This window comes from Netta rufina (genome assembly GCF_964035555.1).
Source record: "Netta rufina genome assembly, chromosome: 1".
In the NCBI taxonomy this organism is placed as follows: Eukaryota; Metazoa; Chordata; class Aves; order Anseriformes; family Anatidae; genus Netta; species Netta rufina.
In genome coordinates, this window is record NC_140123.1 from 153640605 (window position 1) to 153662099 (window position 21495).

Here is a 21495-nt window from a genome sequence, read left to right on the forward strand (position 1 = left end):
ATTCTGCATCAGGCAACGATATTACAGGAACTGTAGTGTTCTTGAAAACTTGTGTATAAGTTTGGGAATACTTTTGAGACTTGCAGTTCGTGAGCTGATTATTTTCTTTGAACAAATTTTGATCTTGGGCTAATAAATTCAGGGTTTACTGCAGCCTGCTTAATGTTTGTTTTGAGGTTCTTAAAACTCTATTTACATTGTTGCTCTTACTTTGCAGGTCACAGATCAAAAAACCAAAGGTAAGAGCCGTTCTTCAATCCTAACGAGTGTTTTTATTGACTTGAGCCAAGATTCAGTTTTGATTAAAGCTGTTAGAAAAAGGAGTTATGATTCGAGATGAAGTACTCAAAGTGAGTACTCAGAAGAAATAAAAGCTGAGAGGATTAATACGGAGAATCCAAAACTATCCATTTGTCAGCGTCAGAATACTAGAAGTGGAAATGATGGTTGTAGATAAAATAAATGAGCTGAAATATTTAGTCTAACTTTCAATTTTACAAAGGTTTTAGATGAGCAAGTGAAAACTGAAACTAACCATACAAATGGACTCAAAGACAGGGAAAGTACTGCCTATGGTGACATACCAAAATGAGTGAAAATGACTTGTTTCTGGAAACTTAGTGAAGAGAGATTGAAGTTTAAGCACCTAAAAGTCCAGAAGATGAGGCAGAACTGATGAGTGAACATCTTGGATGTGTAATTTATTTAGCTGATCTAAAAATACATTTAATTGTGATGTGTGTGTCAGTTTTCTAAAAACCACATGAAGAAATTGCCATTAAAAAGAAATGATGGAGGAGAACTGGGATTGTAACGATTTTATAGCTGGCAATACCTTTTTCTGGCTTATGGACAATGGAGCTTACATGGAGAAGTCAGAAAACCCTCATCAAAATAAAACGTGGGATAATGCATTCACCTGTCAGAGAGATAGATCCCCTTGCTTTGCTCCCCCCTTTGTAAGAGGAAAAGCTCTACTGATTATGTGCACTTTGGCGGGGAGGGGCTGTTGGACATGACTTCCTTGTGTTAGTCTTCAACAGAGACTAGAGCAGATGGATTAAATTTTCCTTGCTTTGGGGTCTGCTCTCTCAGTGAGTTATTCCAACTTCTAGGTGCCTGGATAGGATAATGCCTGAATTTCTTTTGCTCTGTTTCAGAAAGCACATGGAGCGTGTGAATAAGGGATCACAAGCCCTTGATTTCTAGAGTCTCTTAAACAAGTTTTGTGAAGCCATTAGTTCTGCAAGGATTTGTGTGTCTTTTTGTGCTCCCCCCAACGCATAATAGCTCTCAGCAGCAGCTCCCCCTTACTTAGGGGGCCACGTGGTGACCAGTTGGTAAACTTTAGGCCGGCCCCATACGAATGCTGTAGGTAGGACTGCCTTTTGGCTAACAGTCAGAGCTGTATAGGGAGCTCAGATTTCTTAATTCTGAATTGAAGAGGAGGATTTTTTGCTCTCTGTTTTGGCAATGGCCACATAGTCTAGTAAGCAAGTGAGACTTAGGATCTATTTTTAGGTCTCGCATTAGGGTGATGCATAAGAATCCTAAAAGCAGTGGAAGGTGGGGAACAGAGGAGAAGGAAAAAAGGCTGTGTTTGACTGTGTCTTAAAACTTTTTGCCCAGGGTGATATCCTTTGCCAGCGTTACTTTTTTCAAGAAATTTGAGGCTTGGAGTGAAATGCTTGCTGAGGGCAGAGTTTCGTCCTGGGGTTCAATTAAGTAGGTCTTTTATAAGGTTGAAGTTGTGTAGTATTTCAGAGAAGAATGACCTTATAAATGGAAAGAGTTGCAGCGAGTTCTTGTAGCTAAGACAGGTCTAAGTGGAAAAATTTCTGATTTTCATTCTTCCTGTTTTTTTCAGTGCCCGAAGTGACGAAACCAAGTTTAAGCCAACCAGTGGCTGCCAGCCCAATTGGCAACTCTCCATCGCCACCAGTCAATGGTGGCAACAATGCCAAAAGGGTGGCAGTGCCGAACGGACAACCGCCAAGCGCCGCCCGCTACATGCCTCGGGAGGTGCCGCCGCGATTCCGTTGCCAGCAGGACCACAAAGTGTTACTGAAACGTGGGCAGCCCCCTCCGCCATCCTGCATGCTCCTTGGGGGTGGAGCAGGGCCTCCCCCCCCAACAGCACCAGGAGCAAACCCAAACAACGCACAACCAGTGACAGGAGCACTGCTGCAGAGCGACAGTGGGACTGCAACAGGTGAGTAGCGAGAGGGATGTTAAATGCGTGTGTATGCACGCACACGCCTAAGAAAAGGTATCACTGAAGTTGTGCACAAGCATGTTATCATACAATAAAACTCCTGGAGTGACTTTTGGAAAGCTTACTTCTGCTGTTTTAGTACATCCACTTTTGATGTTTGCAGCAGGGGGTGCAATTTTTACTGCTAGATGGAGCGAGAAAGTTGGTTAATGTTAGAAAAACGTCTGTGTTTTGGGTGGGTTGAATCCGATGCCGTAATGCTTTTTGTATCACAGCAAGGTAAACACAACATAGGGATATGTAGGTAGCATTTCATGGCCATCATTGAGTAGTTCTTAACAGCTCAGTTCTTAACAAGTTCCTCTGGTGCCATGAATTTCCTGTACTGTCACTTCTTGTTATGATCCAGTAAAACAAACATCAGAGTTTTATAGTAAGCTTGTATAGGCACCACGTCTGCAAATGACAGGTGTCTGTCGATTTTCATCTGGATGAAGTCACAAGGTGTTCCTTTTGCTCCTGACATTTTTAGTAATCTTGTTTTTCTCCGTAGATAAGACTTATTACAGTAGTTTTCCTTAAAACACATCCTAAATAATCTCAAAAAAAAAAAAACAACAAAAAGTCTGTCTTGTTTTTCTTTTCTGTTCACTTTGAGTTCCAGCAAATACATTGATTTTAAGATTAATTGTTTTATAAGCATGAGAAAGTTATGACTGCTCCTGAATTTTTTTAGGAGGTTGGAGACTGGCAGTAATAGTAATATTTTCTTAAGTTACGACACTAGAACAAACAGTTCCACTCAAGACATCTGCTTTCTAGAACGTTAATCTGAGAATTCAAGAACAACTTGAGTTCTAACAATAAGGTTTTAAGAAAAAGTCAAAGGAAGGAAAAACGCTACCTTTATGTTTGAGTTTCCTACTGAAAGCCCTGCCAGAGCAATGGGGTGTTTTTTTAATCTTGGAGAGCATAAACTTTATAGTTCTCTGTGGTTCAGAAGAAAATGAACTCAGAGGTGATTTGAAAGGCCAGAGTCAAGTAAGCTGGGTGGGATGGCTGTGTTTATTAAAAAGGTTTCTAGGAAAATGAGTAATTTAGTTTTTGCCTTTTCAGCATTTGGCCTCCTTTGTAGTGAATCCCTATTTGACGGATTGTGTCTTGTCTTTGATCCCTATTTAATAATGGGGGATGAGTTTCAAACTGCAACAGCTAATCAGTTTAAAAATGCATCACTTGGAAATGGCTGATTTTGATTGCAAAAACACCTGAAAGATGCATGGGGGACAAAAGAAAACCCTCGAGTCTTTAGACTTTATGTATAAAATCCTAGCGTTGTGTCAGCATTAGTGTACCTTCACGGTAATTCTAGTGAACGGACAAAGGAGATTTAGTGAAGCATTCTGGAAGTTCTCAAATTTTTTCATAAACAGCATTTTTATTTTGAATGTATTACAGGAGGACCAATTTGAAACATTTTAGACATGCCTGTAATTAGTATAAGTTCACCTGTTACTTGTTTTAGAGTCTGAGCTCAAGTTGTATGAATTCTCGTATTTTTTCATTCAGTTCAATGCTGCATTAACTGCTGAGATGTTACATGGTTGTATTTTATTGATTGGGGCAACTTTTTATGCCAATGGTTAGTTCCTTCAATCTGATATAAGTCTGGAGTGCTGCCAAGAAAGGTAAGATGTGTGCCCTTCAGACTTGACTCGCCCCATCCAAACACAATTCTGCACCATAACACAATTAACTGGGCTGGGGAGCTGACTCGGGTTAAAATTAACTCTAATTGTTTTTTAAAGCTCATTTCGGTCTGGATGATTTCCCAGTTCAGCTCACTGACTGTCAGTAGCAACACAGGTGATAGCGCATGAGTGTAGGTCTGGCAGAGGAGTAGAAATGAGCAGCTGGATAAGAGGAGAGCTGGGGCAATTACTCTTCAAGTACTTCATGAAACTGCTTATGGAGGTACAGTGCTGCTGTGCCTCTCCTGACATTAATTCCATCTGAGATCCTGGCTATTTACAAGTCAGGCACATGTGCAGCGATATTGTGATTAACTCATCCCACGTAAGGAGAAAAAAAAAGTTTCCAAAGGGGGAAAATAATGTATTTTACCCAATTTCCCAATCTTTCTCATTATAACTTTAACCAGGTATCTGTAGATGGTGTTGGCAAGATGCTCCATTGCCAATAACTGGTCTGTTTTTTGGAAATTAGTATTTTACTGCCCTTGTGGTAGTCCATCTTCCATGCAAAATAAAACAAACAAAAAAGTCAGGACACAGTCCTTTACGTGGATCTTTTTCTACCAGAGTAATTCTTCTGTAAGATGGCAAAATGCTAGAACCCTGACACATGATGCCACATTCACTACTGTCTTGTAGCAGTGCCGGGTGGAGAAGGGTTGTATATCGTTTTTACCACAACCAGCGATATTCAGGACGCGCAAGACAATTTTGGAAAGCAAAGCTTATATGCTGTTGGTGAAAGTCTTCTTTCAATAGCTGTAATACCCTCCAGGAATCATTGAATGTCTCATAGCAAAACTGCATTTTCATTTCAGGACTCCATTTCAATATTCTCGCTTATTTCAGTTCCACGTTTCCATCCTTAAAAACAGTCATTTGCTAGTAACTTTTTTCTCTGTAGTCAGATGAGAAACTTGTTTATCTTCAGCGTGTTTGTTATTACGGAAGTTTGTTTAAGAAATAAGAGCCCTTACCAACCCTCTTATATGAGGACAAAACTGTAAACTGCTAAGGCTTTGTCGCCACTGTCAAGTTAGTAAGGGGAGGCTGACTTTATAAAACAGTCCATTAAATTGTGTCCTAGTACACTATGTTAGGAAACACCCCGATCATAATGCTATTAGAATGTCTTTGAAAAAATGAAACATGAAATACTCTGTTCAAGTCAGTTACATAAAGATCTTGCTATAGGCTGCTCTGCATTTGCATCTTTCATTCACTGAATCATTGGGAATTTCAAAACATAGCAACCTTGCAGTCTTTTGAACTTGTCTTTGTCTGTTCTTCTTAAGCTATTCCTGTGATCAGAAAGTTTTTAAATAGAAAAAAATAAAAAAGGTGTGCGTGTGGATAGCCAGATAGATCTGTAGAATCATACTTCCTTGATAAGTTTGCACTACAGATGAAAATATAACAGAAGGAACAGAATGTGCATGGGAACTATGTGGTCTTTTAGATCTTCATGGTTGAAGTTTAGTGGATTAAGAAAAACTTCTTCTGTTTGCCAGTATTCAAAGCTTACAGGAAGATTCTAGCCTTGCTGTAAAATGTGGGTCTTTGCTGGCCCTCGCTGAAGAGGGATCTGGAAGTCATTCCAAGGAAGTTTGTTGGTTTAGCTAAGGAACCAAAAGCCTCAGATGGGCACTGAAAGCTGATCCATTTGTCTTCTATTGAAACTACTAATAATCAGAAGTTGTGTCTTCACTTTTGAATACATACATACTTCAAAAAAATCCACTTTTCTCATTTTTTGAATGTCATTATGGCTTAATTAGGATTTGGTATGAATTTGTTGAAGGGAAAGTGTTCAGTCTTCATCACAGAGAAGTTGTGGCAAGAGCAGTCTACTCAAGACTTCAGGATTACGGACGTGTAGAAAAAGAAGTAGAGCTATGTAGAGAGAACAACATGGAAGTAGTAATGAACTTGCATTATATAGAGGCCCAGAAATAATTCTGTAGCTGGGGGAATTCTGTAGATTGGCAGTGGGGTGGGGTGTGATCTTGCCTGACTCACTAATGGTGAGAATTATCTGTACACATGCAAACTTCATGCTGCCAGCACTGATAGAGCCGTCATCTGTCATGGGACTGTGTTAATTTATCTGCTTCAAAACTACACAAATACCTTGTCAATGCAAATTCAGACTACATAGGGTATATTAATAGTTCACCATGGATGGAAGAAAGAGGCCCTACTCTTAGTTATTTCTCCTGCCACTTTTTACAGTGACTCCAAGGCTTCTTGGACTTGCAGGTTTCCCTGTACAATCTGCTACGTCAGCAAAAGATAACCCATCAAAAAGTGGGCAGTTTTCTGTTGAGTTAGTGAATACAGTTGACTATGTTAAAGGGCTTGCCTGACACAAATAAGAGGTGAAACTTGGAGAATTTGAAGTAGATAGAGCAGGTGAGAGGAAAAAAGTTAGATCTCTTATTAGCCTCCATTTGGTGGTAGAGAACTTGGTTTAATTTCTTACAAAACCATGAACTGAAGTTTCTGGGGTGAATACAGCAGTGACACAAACGTCGGGTAATTAGATGCTGAATACAGTTTACGTGCTACTACACAGAAATTGCAATTTGTGTAGCTTTGGACTCTGCTGGTTACTCTTTGCGTTTTCGCTTTGGGAAGTAAAATTATTTGTTTCATAAAGGTGTGAAGACATTCCTGGTAGCAAAATCAACTTGAGAAAGATGCATCTGAAGCTAACGGATAGACTTCTTCAGCTTTATACATTCATTAGATGCTTTTAGTCTTTGGTCTTTTATCTTTTCAAGTCATAAATTGTAGTTGCTTTGTTGAATCAGTCATGCAGCTGTCGGTCTGCTACTCAACTGCACAACTATGCAGGCATATATATGTGTACATATATATACTTATTCTTCTTCTACTTATAGTATGATTTTAAACATGTTTTTGAAAAGTCTACAACCTGTGTCAGTAATGGCCTTGTAGATTCATTAAGCAGGTTATCCCCACAGTGCATTCAGATGCCCACAAACTGCTCATGGGGAGTTTTCTTGAAATAAGTTTTTTATCGTTATTTTTAATGATTTTTCTCAGCCTCCTGTTCTTCCAAAGCACCTTTGTTAGAAATGTCTGAGGGAAGTATTAACTTATTAGTGGAAATGATAATCGATGGTGTCAAAAAAGTGATGTTTGGTGCTTGTAGATAGATAGCATTGAGTATTAATGACTTTCTCGGGTCTTTTTTGTTTGTTTGTTTTTCTTCTTTTTAGATTCAACAATTGGAGGTGCTGCTGCTTCAAATTATGCAAATTCCACTTGGGGTCCTGGAGCCTCCTCCAACAGCGGCACCAACGCCAACCCAACTCACATCTGGGACAAGGTGATTGTAGACGGGTCTGACATGGAAGAGTGGCCTTGTATTGCCAGCAAAGATGCTGAGTCTTCTTCCGAAAACACCACCGATAACAACAGTGCCTCGAACCCTGGCTTGGAGAAGAACGCTCTGCCAGGAAGCACCACTAGTAACAAAGGAAAAGGAAGCCAGTGCCAGTCTGGAAGCGCTGGAAACGAATGTAATCTTGGGGCCTGGAAATCTGATCCCAAGGCTAAATCTGTTCAATCTTCCAACCCTGCTGCCGAGAGTAACAATGGACTAAGTAATTGGAGGAACTTGACTGGACAAGATAGAATTGGTCCTGGTTCTGGCTTCAGCAACTTTAACCCAAATAGCAACCCATCTGCTTGGCCGGCACTGGTTCAGGAGGGCAGTTCTAGGAAAGGGACTTTGGAATCTGATAGTGGTAGCTCCAATGCACAGATTAGCACAGTAGGTCAGACCTCTAGGGAACAGCAGTCAAAGATGGAAAATGCGGGTGTTAACTTTGTCTCTGGCAGAGAACAGGCTCAAATTCATAACACTGATGGACCAAAAAATGGAAACACTAACTCCTTGAACTTAAGTTCACCAAACCCTATGGAGAATAAGGGAATGCCCTTTGAAATGGGCTTGGGGAACCCTTCCAGGAGCACTGACACCCCTTCACAAAGCACTGGAGAAAGAAAGACTGGGAGTGTTGGATCTTGGGGTACAGCTAGGGGGTCTTCTGGAACTGACACAGTCTCTGGACAGAGCAATTCTGGAAACCATGGGAACAATGGAAAGGATAGGGAGGACTCCTGGAAAGGAGCTTCTGTTCAAAAACCTAATGGGTCAAGAAGTGATTCTTGGGATAACAATAACCGGTCTACGGGTGGTGGGTCTTGGAACTTTGGCCCTCAGCATGCAAATGAAAGCAAATGGGGTGAAGGGAACAAATTAACATCTGGGGTCTCTCAGGGAGAATGGAAACAGCTGTCTGGGTCTGATGAACTGAAGATTGGAGAATGGAGTGGTCCAAACCAACCAAATTCTAGCACTGGAGCATGGGACAATCAAAAAGGCCACCCTCTTCCTGAAAACCAAGGCAATTCCCAGGCTCCCTGTTGGGGAAGATCTTCCAGCTCTGCGGGAAGTGAGGTTGGAGGTCAAAGCACTGGAAGCAACCACAAAGCAGGAAGCAGTGACAGTCACAATTCTGGACGCCGATCATATAGGCCTACACATCCCGATTGCCAGGCAGTCTTGCAGACTTTGCTGAGCAGGACTGATTTGGACCCCCGAGTGCTTTCAAACACTGGCTGGGGCCAAACTCAAATAAAGCAAGACACCGTGTGGGATATTGAAGAGATGCCACGGCCCGAGGGGAAGTCTGATAAAGGAACTGAGGGGTGGGAGAGCTCTGCCACACAGACAAAGAACTCAGGGGGCTGGGGCGATGTACCCAGCCAAAGCAATCAAATCAAGTCTGGATGGGGTGAGCTCTCGACCCCAACAGAGTGGAAGGATCCCAAAAATACTGGAGGATGGAATGACTATAAGAACCCCAATTCTTCTAATTGGGGAGGGGGAAGACCGGAAGAAAAATCGTCGTCTTCTTGGAATGAAAGCTCGAGTAAGGATCAGGGGTGGGGTGGACGGCAACCTAATCAAGGATGGTCTTCTGGAAAGAACGGTTGGGGAGAGGAAGTTGACCAAACAAAAAACAGCAACTGGGAAAGTGCAGGAAACAAGCCAGTGTCTGGTTGGGGTGAAGGTGGGCAAAATGAGATTGGAACTTGGGGTAACGGTGCAAATACAGGCTCTGCTTCAAAGGGTGGATGGGATGATTGTAAAAGAAATTCAACGTGGAACGAGACGGGTCGACAGCCCAACTCCTGGAACAAGCAGCAGCAGCAGCACCAGCAGCAACAGCAGGAGACTTCTGGTTCCTGGGGTCCATCACCACAAACTCCAAGTAATGGGCGACCTCCAAACCCAAACTGGAACAGCGGACCGCAACCAGCTGCCCCCAAAGATGAGGAGCCTAGTGGCTGGGAAGAACCTTCCCCACAGTCAATCAGTCGGAAAATGGATATTGATGATGGCACTTCGGCGTGGGGAGATCCTAGCAGTTACAACTACAAGAATGTGAACCTGTGGGACAAGAACTCGCAAGGAGGACAGGCCCCACGGGAGCAGAGCCTGCCTACTCCAATGACTGGCAAATCACAAGCATCAGGTTTGTTCCTTTCTTAGCAAACTCCTATATGTGAGCATCAGCTTTATGCACACGTAGCCTCCAGTAACAGTTTTTATTTCATAAGAAGAAAAAATGAATATTTGATTCTGTATTTAAAGTGTCTTTAATTTGAATCAGTTAGTCCTCTGCTGCATCTGCCTCAGTAACTCTGATCTGAATATTGGTCAGCTTCCCAGGAAAAGAAAATCTGTTAGCTGACAAATATTCTTAGACAGGCTGAATTCTCACAAAGCTTTTATTTAATTACTACAGAAATAGGGAAAAATCCCATACTCAGTCAAAATTTTGTGCTTTGATACAGTTATATAACTTGCAATTGGGTGAGCCTGTGATTTAGTTGCTTAGCTCGATTTGGCTCTGCTGTTTGATAAAGAATACTTAGCAAAATACTTTGTTCTTTGAAATAAGGACAAAAACCCACAAATTTAAATAGCATGGAAATAATTCATGGTGTTACTGTTAGATAATCCTTTCTCTGACTCGGACATGCTTTAAGGAATACTGTTTCATTTTGGTAAGTGTTTCAGATATGTCCTTACTCTTTCTCCACTATATGAAACCCCCAAATCATAGAATGGTTTGGGTTGGAAGGGACCTTAAAGATCATCTACTTCCACCCTCCCTGCCATAGTCTGGTGCTTTTAGTTAGTTACAAGGTCACCAGATTGAATAGCCCTAGATGTGGGTTCATGTTTAATCTGAGAAGAGGTCAGCACGTTCTCTCTTTTCATCCCTAGAGGTCAGAGCCCACTGTTTGATGGGAACAGTTGTCAGTTCTGTTTCACCCTCACTATTGAGACCCTAAAGTCCTCAACAAAAGGAATAAAGCAGTAGATTGATGACGTGGTGCTGCACTGCAGTAAATAGTTGATTGTCTAAACGGTCTGTAATGAAAACTCTTTCTCCTTTACGCAGTCTGGAGCAAAAGCACTCCACCTGCTCCAGATAATGGTACGTCCGCCTGGGGTGAGCCAAATGAAACCAGTCCCGGGTGGGGTGAAGTAGATGATACAGGAGCATCGACTACAGGCTGGGGGAATGCACCTTCCAACGCCCCGAATGCCATGAAATCTAGTGAGTACAGGCCAGATACCAGTTTCTTTGTGATGGTCCTGGAGATTTTTAGTATTTGGCTTTTTTGATAATACATCAACCGTGGAGGAATTGTCACATGAGGCCTAGAAGCTCTGTTTAATGTCGTGTAAGATTTTGATGAATGATGGGTTAAGTTCTTACAAATAACTGGAACCTTACCTTTTTAAGGTAGTGGAGGCTTTTTTAGTACTGAGTGGTTAAATGGACCGCTCTGATCTGTGCAAGTGTTGAAACACTAGAGCACCTGAGTGAGGAAATGGTCCTTTTTCTTGCATCTGTTCCTCTGTGGCTGCATACCCATTACTTAAGGTATGAACTTGTTACACGCTGAATCACCTTTTCTGACCACATCAGGAAAAGGAACGCACGGTTTATAGAAAGGATTCACAGCAGAGGTGTGTAACGTGCCTTTGAATGGACCTTTTTGCTGTATGAGTGGAAAACTGTCTCTAAGAACTGAACTTAGTCTTGTGGTTGAACCAAAACATCTGAATGTTTTCTACATAACCTTTTTAAAAGGTTACTTTCAAGTTAGAGTTTTACTGTATCGAGAGTTTCATTTGCATGGAAATTATTCCTGATGTAAGCTGTTTGTAGAACTTTAATTTATTTCACTGTTTTTAAGGAGAAAAAAAAAAAAGAGCAAACAAAAGCAACTGCCTGACAATACAACATACCAATGTTATAACTAGAGCCATAATAAATAAGCTGACTTTTGGATAAGAAGCTCCTATTAGGAAATAGCAATAATACATGACTGTTACTGAACTTCAGTGATAATACCAACTGTAAAACTGTTTCCAGTTACAAGTTGCTTTTGCAAAGTGTGATCGTTTGGAATGAAATGTTCTGTACAGACTGTATTCTGTTGTGTCATTCTCTCTTCCCCACACTCCAATTAAATAATTTGGCCATTTATGAAACAAAACTGGAAAAATCCATTAACGGTTATAGCAACCTTCGTTGGGTGCCTGTAGTGCGGCTTGTGCCTGCCAGACAAACTTGGCACTTACCAGGATGCTAGCTTTTTTTCTAGATGGGTATCTTTTTTCATTTGTAAAAAGCTACATAAAAATAGCCAAAATAAGAGGCTCTGAGATACTAGTGATCCATTGAAAATTCTGTGGATTTGTTAATACTTTAGATAGTCTTTAAAGACTATAAATGATCACTTGCTTGTCCTTACTGGTCTGCATATGTGACATAATCTAAGCTATAGCATGTGTGTTCTGCTTTGTAAGTAAGCTGTTTCCAGCTCTGGAGGAGCAGAATACAGGGAGTTTCCCTGTTGTGGCTGTTTGAGGTTGTGGTGCAGTAGGACACCAGTTCTGAGACCTCATTCCTCCTGTGTGACCGCTCTCAACTCCTTTCTTATTGGCACCCATTCCGAATAAAGGAGGAAGCTGCATTGCTGAGGGGAGATATTTAATGTATTGGATATGCTGGAAGAAGAAATTGGGACAAAGAGCATGCAAAGTTGTGTTTTATGGTTGAAAGTAAAGAGAGGAAATAAAGACCAGCAATGGCTGGAAAAGAGAATGAGAGCTTAAAGCCAAAGAAGGAAGTGGGAGATGAGGTGAGATGAAATTGAATGAGCAGAAGAGGTTCTGAAAAGATGTTCCTTGTGTGAGGAGGAGGTAGGACAGGTGAGAATCACGCAACCAAACAAAAAAAAATTCAGAGTCTGGAATGAGAGACTGTCAGGAATGGGCATGTTCTTGGTAGAGTGTCTGGACTAGAAAAAAGAAGTCTGAGGTGGAATAAAAATTGCCAAGCTTGGGAGAGCGAGCACTCAGTTATACTTTGCAGAGAATATTCTGTTCTTAACTTTGGAGAGGGAAGGTCAAGATGGGAATTGTGCCATTACTGCTGGTGAAAGCCACTGGCATAATATCCCATTCCTCTGCAATGCTGGCAAACACAGATGCAAATTAGCACTGTCATTATTCATAATACTGTCAATTCCATTGATAGGAGTCCGTGCAGCTGCTATGAAGGTTTCAGCTCAACTAAAGTCATGTGAGTGTCCATATGGTACTGCCTTGTGGAATATATTTTAGTTTGTTGTTGTTTGTAAATTATGACAGACTTGATATAAAAACTAAAGGGGGTTGAGAAGTCATGTAGTCAAAAGTCTCCGCAAAGTTAATTTTCCCTATTGTTTTACATGTTTCCTGATGATTTTCAATCAAAAGGAGGTGGGTTTTGCACGGGACCTGAAATATTCAAAGCCCAAAATGGGTAGTGGTGGTGTTTTTTTTTCCTCCTGTGGCATCATTACTGCTACTGTGAACCCAGTTATCCAACAAGTAATCAAGTTTAATTACATGAGAGTGATTGGTGTGATCCCCATTTTGCATTTGGTGAATTGAGACATGAAGATTTTGCAAAAATGTATTTTGATTTTGAAATCCCTGTTTGGGCAACTAGGGATTGGGGTTTTTGAGTTTATCTGTCTTTGTGTAACTGCACAGGCCGTATTAGTTCCCTTGTGCGGTGGTATAGCTGCATCTGACCTGGTGTTGCACATTCAGGATCTTAAATAAATGTTATTACCCACTTATTCAAAAATTTCTTACTTAATTTACCAGCATTGCATTGGAGTTCTCTGACAGAAGTAGGAATAAATCCATCTTTTTCTGTAACACCGTTATTTTGTCCTTAGCTTGAAAGCTTCCTTTGCCTACTGTAGCTATTCGTGCCTCCTCACTCAACATACGGAGAAAATAAAGCAGGAGCTCTACCAACCAGTCGTCTCTGCACCACTGTCCAGATTCATGGTCAAGTATCTCAGACCTGAGAGCTGCCAAAGCAGAAAAATACTCTCTGGTCATGTGGTTAAAACCAGGATCACAGTGCTATATTTAAACACTGCGGCTGGAAATAAGTTAAAGCTTGTAGCCGTTCCTGTGTAAGTAGCATGATTAAAGGATCAAGAAGTAGATTTTGGTGTTTGGACCAGGATGTCTGCTGTGCAGTCCTGAGTTCTGCTACATGAATGAATAAACATTGAACAGCTACCTTTCCTGTGAAGTAGCTGAACAGTTGTTCGTGGTGGAATTTAAATTAAGATAGCTCTTAAACTACAGTGAAATGCTGCTGTACTTAAATTGAGCAGGATAAAGTTCTCCTTGATATATTAATTATGTTTCAGATTTCTACTGCATCCTTACTCCTGATTACCACACTCAAACCCCAGATTAGTGAAGAGAAAGGTGATGGTGATGGAGCTCATCTTTAAAGATGAGTGCTGGGGAAGGAACACGCAGAATGTGGAGTTACATACGAAGGAGAGCAGTTGGACAGTGGACAAGATGAGGATTTGGCTTCTTGTTGGCTTGTCAGTAGAGGTTAAAATTGTAACTGACAGCCGATACTGAAGAGTAACAGAAAGAAAAAACAGGGAGGGACAGAAAGGCCTTAGTCTGAATTGATATGCTGAATCATATGGTTTGGGTTGGAAGGAACCTTAAAAAACACCTGATTCCAACCCCCTGCTAGGGTAAGAACACCTACCATTAGACCAGGTTGCTCAAAATCCCATTCAGCCTGGTCTTGAAGAGGTTGTAGCTTTCTGCTAATGGTATCTCTGCTTAAACAGAACTGCTAATGAGTCATTTTAGTGACATTGCTGACACCGGAAATTTAAGTAGAGGGTTTTTTGGACATTCAACTAGTTTTGGTGTTACATATACTAGAGTGCAACGTCAGGGTCTTCCCTTCAGATACTGCTTAGTTGTTACTCATTAAAGTTGTTTGTTCCTACCCTCTGTGAAAGAGTTCAGTGTGATGGAAATGTTAAGTGGAAGGAAGAGAGGAAATCTTTCTCAAACCACCTGAACCAGAGTCCTCAGCACCCTTTGTGTTTGCGTGTGTGTGTTCTCAGAGTCTTTCATTTACACTAGAAAATAATAGGTTGCCTTCTAAAGAAATCCAAATGCAGCTGTAGTTACTTAAAGGAAGAAGTCCCTTTGATTCTTTTTTTCTGTAAGGATTTGATGTTGCTTTGAAATAATTGCAAAATATGACAGGCTAGCATGCCACCACATCTCTTGGATTTTGGGTTTCATACACAAGCTTTTACAGCTGTTAGCGTGCACTTTTTTTGGACTTTTTGCGGTTCTGACAATCTCAGCTAATCTTGCAGTGTCAAATCACCTGCTGCGTGGCATCGCGGACTTGCTTTTGAGCTTTCCTTTCTTCTCTGAAGGTTCTAAATCTATGCAAGATGGCTGGGGAGAGAGTGATGGGCCGGTGACAGGAACGCGTCACTCCAGCTGGGAAGAGGAGGAGGAGGGAGGAGTCTGGAACACAGCAGGCTCTCAGGGAAGCAGTTCCTCCCACAACTCAACAAGCTGGGGGCAAGGAGGAAAGAAAACACAAATGAAGGTAAAACACTTGAGTGATTCATAACTGCTGTGTTGTCTGAAAGCAGTATGACTGATATGTTAGAGCATTTCTAACAGATCTTCTTTTAAAAGGTATTGCAGAATTCAGCTAGAAAGGTACCTGTTACAGCAGCGTAAAGAATGTGAGGTTTCTGGATTTGTTTTAATGTGTTAACACCTGTTGTGACTAATAAATCTGCCAGTAGGTGTCAAATTCTTCCAGTATGTAGGCTGCATAGCCTAAACGAATTACTAAATGAAACTGAGCAATAAGTATCCCAAGGCTATTGTTCTTCTCTTGTTGACGCATCTTTCTGTTAGGCTGCTGCTGTTCTCCTTGCACAGCCTGCTGAACTCCAGATTCCACAGCCCCTTTGGCACATGCACTCCTGCTTCTACTGCCTGTTGGGTTTGGGTCTGACTTTTATGTTTATTACTGGTGGCTTTTGGTCTCAAGCAGGAGCTTGGCTATGGTCTGGAATGAAATGCTTGTTAAATACATGTTAAAGTTCTCTAGTACAATGATGTTTGCTATTGTATTAATATTAGAAGACTGTGCTTTGTCTACTGATCAGCTATGCAGGGCAGACTCAAAAGGTGAGTGCAGAGCATTTTCCAAGGATGTGGAAATACTCTTGTGGCAACAGAGTGGAGTTCTATTTTTGCAAAAATGATTCTTGTGAGCTTTTTCTTCACTTAAATATCTTTTATTTTAACTACCGAACCAATTGTCCTTTTTTTTTTTTTTTTTTAATCAGTATTTTTTCTGACCTGTGTTCAGTTTTGGTTTTGATCACCTGCAAATTGCAGTGAAGCCTGATTGAGAGCCAGGTCTGCACAGTGCCCATGTAATAGCAACCGTATTAAAGGGAAGAAAGCCAAGGAGAGACCTCTATGTGATGAATTAAAGAATCTATTAAACCGTAGCAGGAGAGAAAAACAGCATTCACAAAGCTTTCCAGGTTCTAAAATGGAACTGAAGGTGTGATAAGCATTCTACACAGCAAGCATTTATCTACTTCAGTATACCTGAAAATGAACAATTCAATAGAGAGAAAAAAAAGTATTTTGTTAAATGTTTCCAACCATGCAAAAAGTTAAAGCAGTGTATTAGGAGATGAATTTCTATGACACCAGGATTTTCATTCAACACTTGTGCCTCCCAGGGATAAAACAATTTAAGAAATGGAAAAGATGCTTACATGTTTTTTCCTTTTATTTCTTTTTAGTGCTCATTAAAAGGAGGAAATAGCGATTCATGGATGAACCCTATATCCAAACAGTTTTCAAATATGGGCTTGCTAGTAAGTGAATTATTTTAAATATAAATCCCAACTTTTTTTCTTTAAAAAAACCTGTTTTAAATAAGTGAAAAGATCAGTTGTTTTACAGCGTGTAACTACATATTTATCTGCATTTACTTTGTAGGCATGTTGATCATAATGCCTATAATAGCTGGATATTCAGCACTTCCTTGCTAGTCAGAATGGTTTCTCAACAAGAAAAAAAAACAACAAACTCTTTACTTTATGACAGCTGTAGTTCTACAATTGCAATTTCCTTGCAAGTAATCGGTGGGCTTTTTTATAACATGCTGTTTAGAGCAGTCAAGGTAAAGGCCTCAGCTCATGACTGTATTGTCAGATACCCGTCATTTGTCCAAGGCTCTTCAGGTTTCTGAATCTCAGTCGCCTGTCAGAAAAGGAGAGTTACAGCTTGGTTATGTTTATTTAAGGGCTGTGCAGCAAGGTCTTTTTTAGAACAAAAAGAGCTCAGAATTAAATGGTACTTACGGATGGATTGGAAATGTGAATAAATAAATGGGATATCATAGAGAGAAAAGACAGATCTGCAAAGCAGTACCATAAAAATACTTGCATATAAAAGTGTTTAACAATTTCTGACAGCAGTTTGTCAAACATTTTATAGAACATTGCACCAACTGTAATCCTGTGATGCAGGAACAGCATGTAATGCAGGCTAGCAGAAGACACTGTAGAGGTTTTGTGACAAGCCAAGGGCTGCACAGACTGTCACTGACATGGCTTGGATTAGTTTGTAAAGCCTGGTTCTGAGGCTCACATTCAGTCTGCTAGGCCACCGATGCTTCTGAAAGCTATGGGAACACGCTGTCCTAGACTGCCAGCTAGAGAGTAACTTGGCAGTGCGTTTCAAGATTTGATGACTTGACAGGTCATGAGGATGAGCTATCATTTTGGCCGCTACTTCAGTATTTCATCCCTTGACCACTGGAACATGAGGACAGAGGTTCATTTCACAGAGCAGCTGTCTGTCCATCTTTCTCTGTCTGTAGCATGTGTTCATGTGTCTGGTTTCATTTCAGTAAACTTGCCACACACAGGGTTGGAGGGTTGGGGGGAGGTGTGTCTAGGGTGATGTGAGGAATCATTATATTCAATAGTAATTTAGGATGGAGCTCTAATTAGAGCGAACCTGCTTTTCCTTAATTCTACCTTTAGCCATCAGGGATTACTTTCTGAAAAAATCCTCAGCATTTCACAGAGGTCAGAAATTAATGTTTTTTGGTTTTTGTTTTTTTTTCTTTCAGAGTCAAACTGAGGACATTCCAGGCAGTAAGATGGACTTGTCTGTAGGTGCGTATCATTTAATTTAAATGCATTTGAATATGACATCATGCATAGTATTTTTACGTAGATTGTATAGCGTGCTTTGAAAGATTTAATCCTTACTTTTTAGCGCTCCTCATGAAACAGGGACGCAGTGATAGCATCTGGTATCTTGCTTGCAAGCTTTTTGAATGGTTACACAGCTGATGCTGGAATGCAAGATGAGGATGTAGACCTGCTGCAGAACACAGCTGCAGCTTGGGAAAGGGACATCCTATAGGACAGTTTTGATCCATGTAGTTCATATTTATTGTTACTGTTTCAAAAAAGTGAGAGTCCTCCTTTCCTTTATCTCTTGGCAGTAGGACATCCTGATTAGCATAGTTCTCTGGAGGTGATGCAAGGTAAAAGACTTATCTGTTGCTGAGTCCTTCAGTTGCTTGCCTCAGGTTATTATGAGTTACTGCTCAGTAGAACCAGATTTTTCACTCTTGATAGCTTCACCACAAATACTGCGCAGCTTAAGTGGGATGGGCTGTAGGGAAAACACTATCCTAAATAAGAGTAGCAGTGCAATTTGCATACCTAGTATGCTCTGATACAACAAGAAAAGACTTTGTCTCGGACTGCCCCAAAAATTTGCCCTTAAAGAATACTAATGCTTTAACAAGATGTAGTCTTTTCATCATCCCTTGCAATAGCTTAAGTCACAGCTAAGTTTTTTTCCTGTCTTAACCATACATGAAACCCAACTTAATTCAGTCTTCCTATGGAAGTAAAATAGGAGAAGTTCTGTGTTCTTTCTGAATATATTAGTTGTCTGGTAACGAATAAGGCAGTAGCCCACCTGGTTTTAAAATAAAAGTCTGTTCCAGCTACAACTTCTCCAGACAGGCCAAGGAAAGTTCACAGACATTCATGGAAAGTTCAGGGAAAGCAATCCTGACAAATCTTACTCCCGAGACTTTGCAGAGTGACTACAAAGCCTGTTGGGCACTTGCTAACAGTGGCAATGTGTTTACTGTGCTACAGGTCTAGAAGTATTAGCGTCTTCATCCATCCATTCAAAAACAATGACCTCTCAAGGTATCGGCATCAGCCCAGATTAGCGTGAAGCTTGTCAAATCAACTATTTTGATACGGAGAGGTCTTGATATTCTCCACTGAACAGAATTCAGCTTTTTATAAATACCTGTTACATATTCCTTTCCCTAGGCTTCCTTTATTCAGGGAAAGGAATCACAGCTACTACAGATACTCTTAGAAAATGAATGCTCTTTTCTGTGCTTTGTTTTGGTGGTTTTTTGTTTGTTTGTTTGTTTGTTTTGGGAGGGCTGGGTTTTCTTTTTTTAAGGCAGGCTTATTTTTATCTTTTGGAAGTTGTATAGTTTGATAAGCTCTTGCAAACAGGGACATGGAGGGCCAGTCTAGCCACTTGAGCCACTCAAGTTTTTCTGGGTGTACTTTTTGTGTAGTTGTGTAATCTAGACATTTTGACAGTTTCTTTGGCATTTCAAATGAGTATTTGTCGAGTTAGTGCAGGGAGGTGGGGATTCACAGTGCAGGTGACTGGTTTGTTCATGGCTTACTTTCTCTAAATAGAGCTGTGGAAGAAAGGAAATTATTGCTAAGTAACTTTTACTCAATGAACAAATGAACATAGTTCATAGAACATAGACAACTGGTCTGATGTCAAGTCTCTTTGCACCAGTGCTGTCAACAGGTTTAATAATAATTCCTCACCTGCAACTACTGTAGCATCATGTCTGCTAATGTAGCTGAGGTTTTCTCAGCCAAAAAAAATCTGTTATTTGGAACATCCTTTAATCTTCTTTGTTACCCAAGGTAGAATTGCAGTAATCAAGGCTTAAGTCGAATATCAACTCCAAATTTAGTATTCCGATGAAATCTGAATAGCTGTAATGTTTCTCAGCTTAAAAATTATTACAGTCTTAAAATGTATATTTTTGTGCTGTATCACGCCTTATAGAGGATTAAAGGGAAGTTCCTTTTTTCACAAATAGCTTTCTTCCTCTGAACAGTGAAGGATCCCAAGAGATGTTAAGAGACGTACGAGATGTTAAAACCTGCCTTTGTAGAGTACAGCTAGATCTGGGGAAAGTAGCAGAAATTTTTCTCTCCACTTCAGCCTCGAACAGCCTCTTCCATGCACGCTGTGTTTGTATCGTGCTTCTCTAAAGATCTTTTAGGTAGAGATAAGAATGTTCAGTTCTCATCTGCCTTTAGCTGCTGCTGCTAAAGAACAGATGTAAGAATATACAAATGAAGAGGATGGTAGCCTTGGCTTGGGCTGATTATAGCTCTCCTGGTTCTTCATCTCCAAATTAAACTTTTGGATCTTTGGAACTTTCTGTCCTCAGGGATCTTAAAGGCCATCAGACCTTGTGAGGGAAGGTAGCTGATGCTCAGCACATCCTGTGAAATTGCTGCAGAAAGGTTACGTGCGTTGTCTTGATGTGTCACACTTCTGTTCTTTAATGTGTCCATTAATGGGGACATTCCTGATCCTTGGTACAGGAGTCTATTACAGTTTGTATTCCATTTCAAAGAGTAAGAATGTAACTGAGACCTTCCTACATATTTTGTTGTTACTTTCTTTTTTGCTTAGCAGTTCCCTTTTTACTTATGGCTCACGCTTTTGAAAAGTATAAGCTGTTTGCTCAGCCTTCATCTCCTTCTAAACCTGAAAAGTTGGGCTTACTTATAAAGTAGGCTTGTTCTTCAACCACTTCTGTCAGGTTTACAATATACCAGGCTTTACTAGCCAGGGAACTCCAACATGGTATTTTCCCAGTCCATGGATAAATGCGCGTTGATCTCTGTTAAATCTGTGCTTGGAGACCACGCGTATCAAAGAAAATTTTGGCTTTTGTATGCGCAGAGCAACTTGGCTCTGATTGTCATGCATCCTAAAATAGGTCCAGTTGTCATAGTAATTGCCATAGTAATTCTTACTATGTTGGTCTCAGTCTCCTTTTTGAAAAATGTGTTGCTTAGGTTGCAGGGTGCTAAACTGCCTAAGAGAAAAGAGGTGGATCAATAGAACGCCTTAAGCAGATCTTCTTTCTCTTCTTTTTTATCAAATCTCTTCTACAGATAGCTTGTTGAACTTTAAAAATAGGATACAATTATCTACTGAAATCTCTCCCAGTATGTAAGTCCTGAGGCATGAAGTTTGATAATACAGTAAGTAGTGTGTCAGGACCACTTAAATGGGGAATTAAAAGATAAAATATTGACAGCCACCTTTATCTTTTTTTCATGGATTAGCTGCAGGTTTTGCAGATGACAGAATTCTCACATCCTCCATGAGGACTGGGAAATTCATTTCTAATTTCTGTTGATTCAAATGCAGTCTGTGCTATTGTCTATTGTAAATACATCGCAAAGCCCTAACCAGATAGGGCACTTGGGTGCAACACCTCAATGTGTAAGCACATGTGCATGCTGAGTAATCTTGGATGATGCAACTTCATGGCAAAGATGTAAAACCAGTATCTTTAAAACGTTTTAATTTTTGTGGTCAATCAGAAAACATATTTCAAATGGTTTTCTTTAGCATTACTTTCACCACACTGTGGATGTATGTATTTTTACCACATTGAGTCTCTTGTTGCAAAAGCTGTAGGTAACTTTGCTCAACAGCAGTTTCTGCCTTCTATTTCTCAGTATACAGGTTCACACTATATATATAAATTTATTTGCATGGAATTCAGTCAAATAATTTCCTTTAAGCTGTGTGTGTGTGGTGGGGGAAGATATACTTCACAGTTTTTTTCCTCACTAGGGTGTGAATAATGTGGTCCTTCAAGCTCGTTTCATTTTGGAGTTTTCACCATG

At 40.5% G+C, this 21495-nt stretch overlaps 1 protein-coding gene across 17 annotated transcripts in view; it reads left to right on the plus strand.

Moving 5' to 3' along the window:
• TNRC6B (trinucleotide repeat containing adaptor 6B) overlaps positions 1-21495 on the plus strand; it is a 127148-nt gene that overhangs the window by 87506 nt on the left and 18147 nt on the right. For 12 of the 17 annotated variants that reach the window (XM_084298618.1, XM_084298609.1, XM_084298621.1 and 9 more), the window contains 8 exons: positions 218-239; positions 1868-2212; positions 7215-9542; positions 10479-10637; positions 12633-12677; positions 14869-15047; positions 16276-16350; positions 17616-17661. In XM_084298618.1, coding sequence (XP_084154744.1) covers positions 218-239; positions 1868-2212; positions 7215-9542; positions 10479-10637; positions 12633-12677; positions 14869-15047; positions 16276-16350; positions 17616-17661 — 3199 coding nt within the window. The remainder of the gene's footprint in view (positions 1-217; positions 240-1867; positions 2213-7214; positions 9543-10478; positions 10638-12632; positions 12678-14868; positions 15048-16275; positions 16351-17615; positions 17662-21495) is intronic. The other 5 variants (XM_084298620.1, XM_084298615.1, XM_084298612.1 and 2 more) reach the window with 1 other exon arrangement.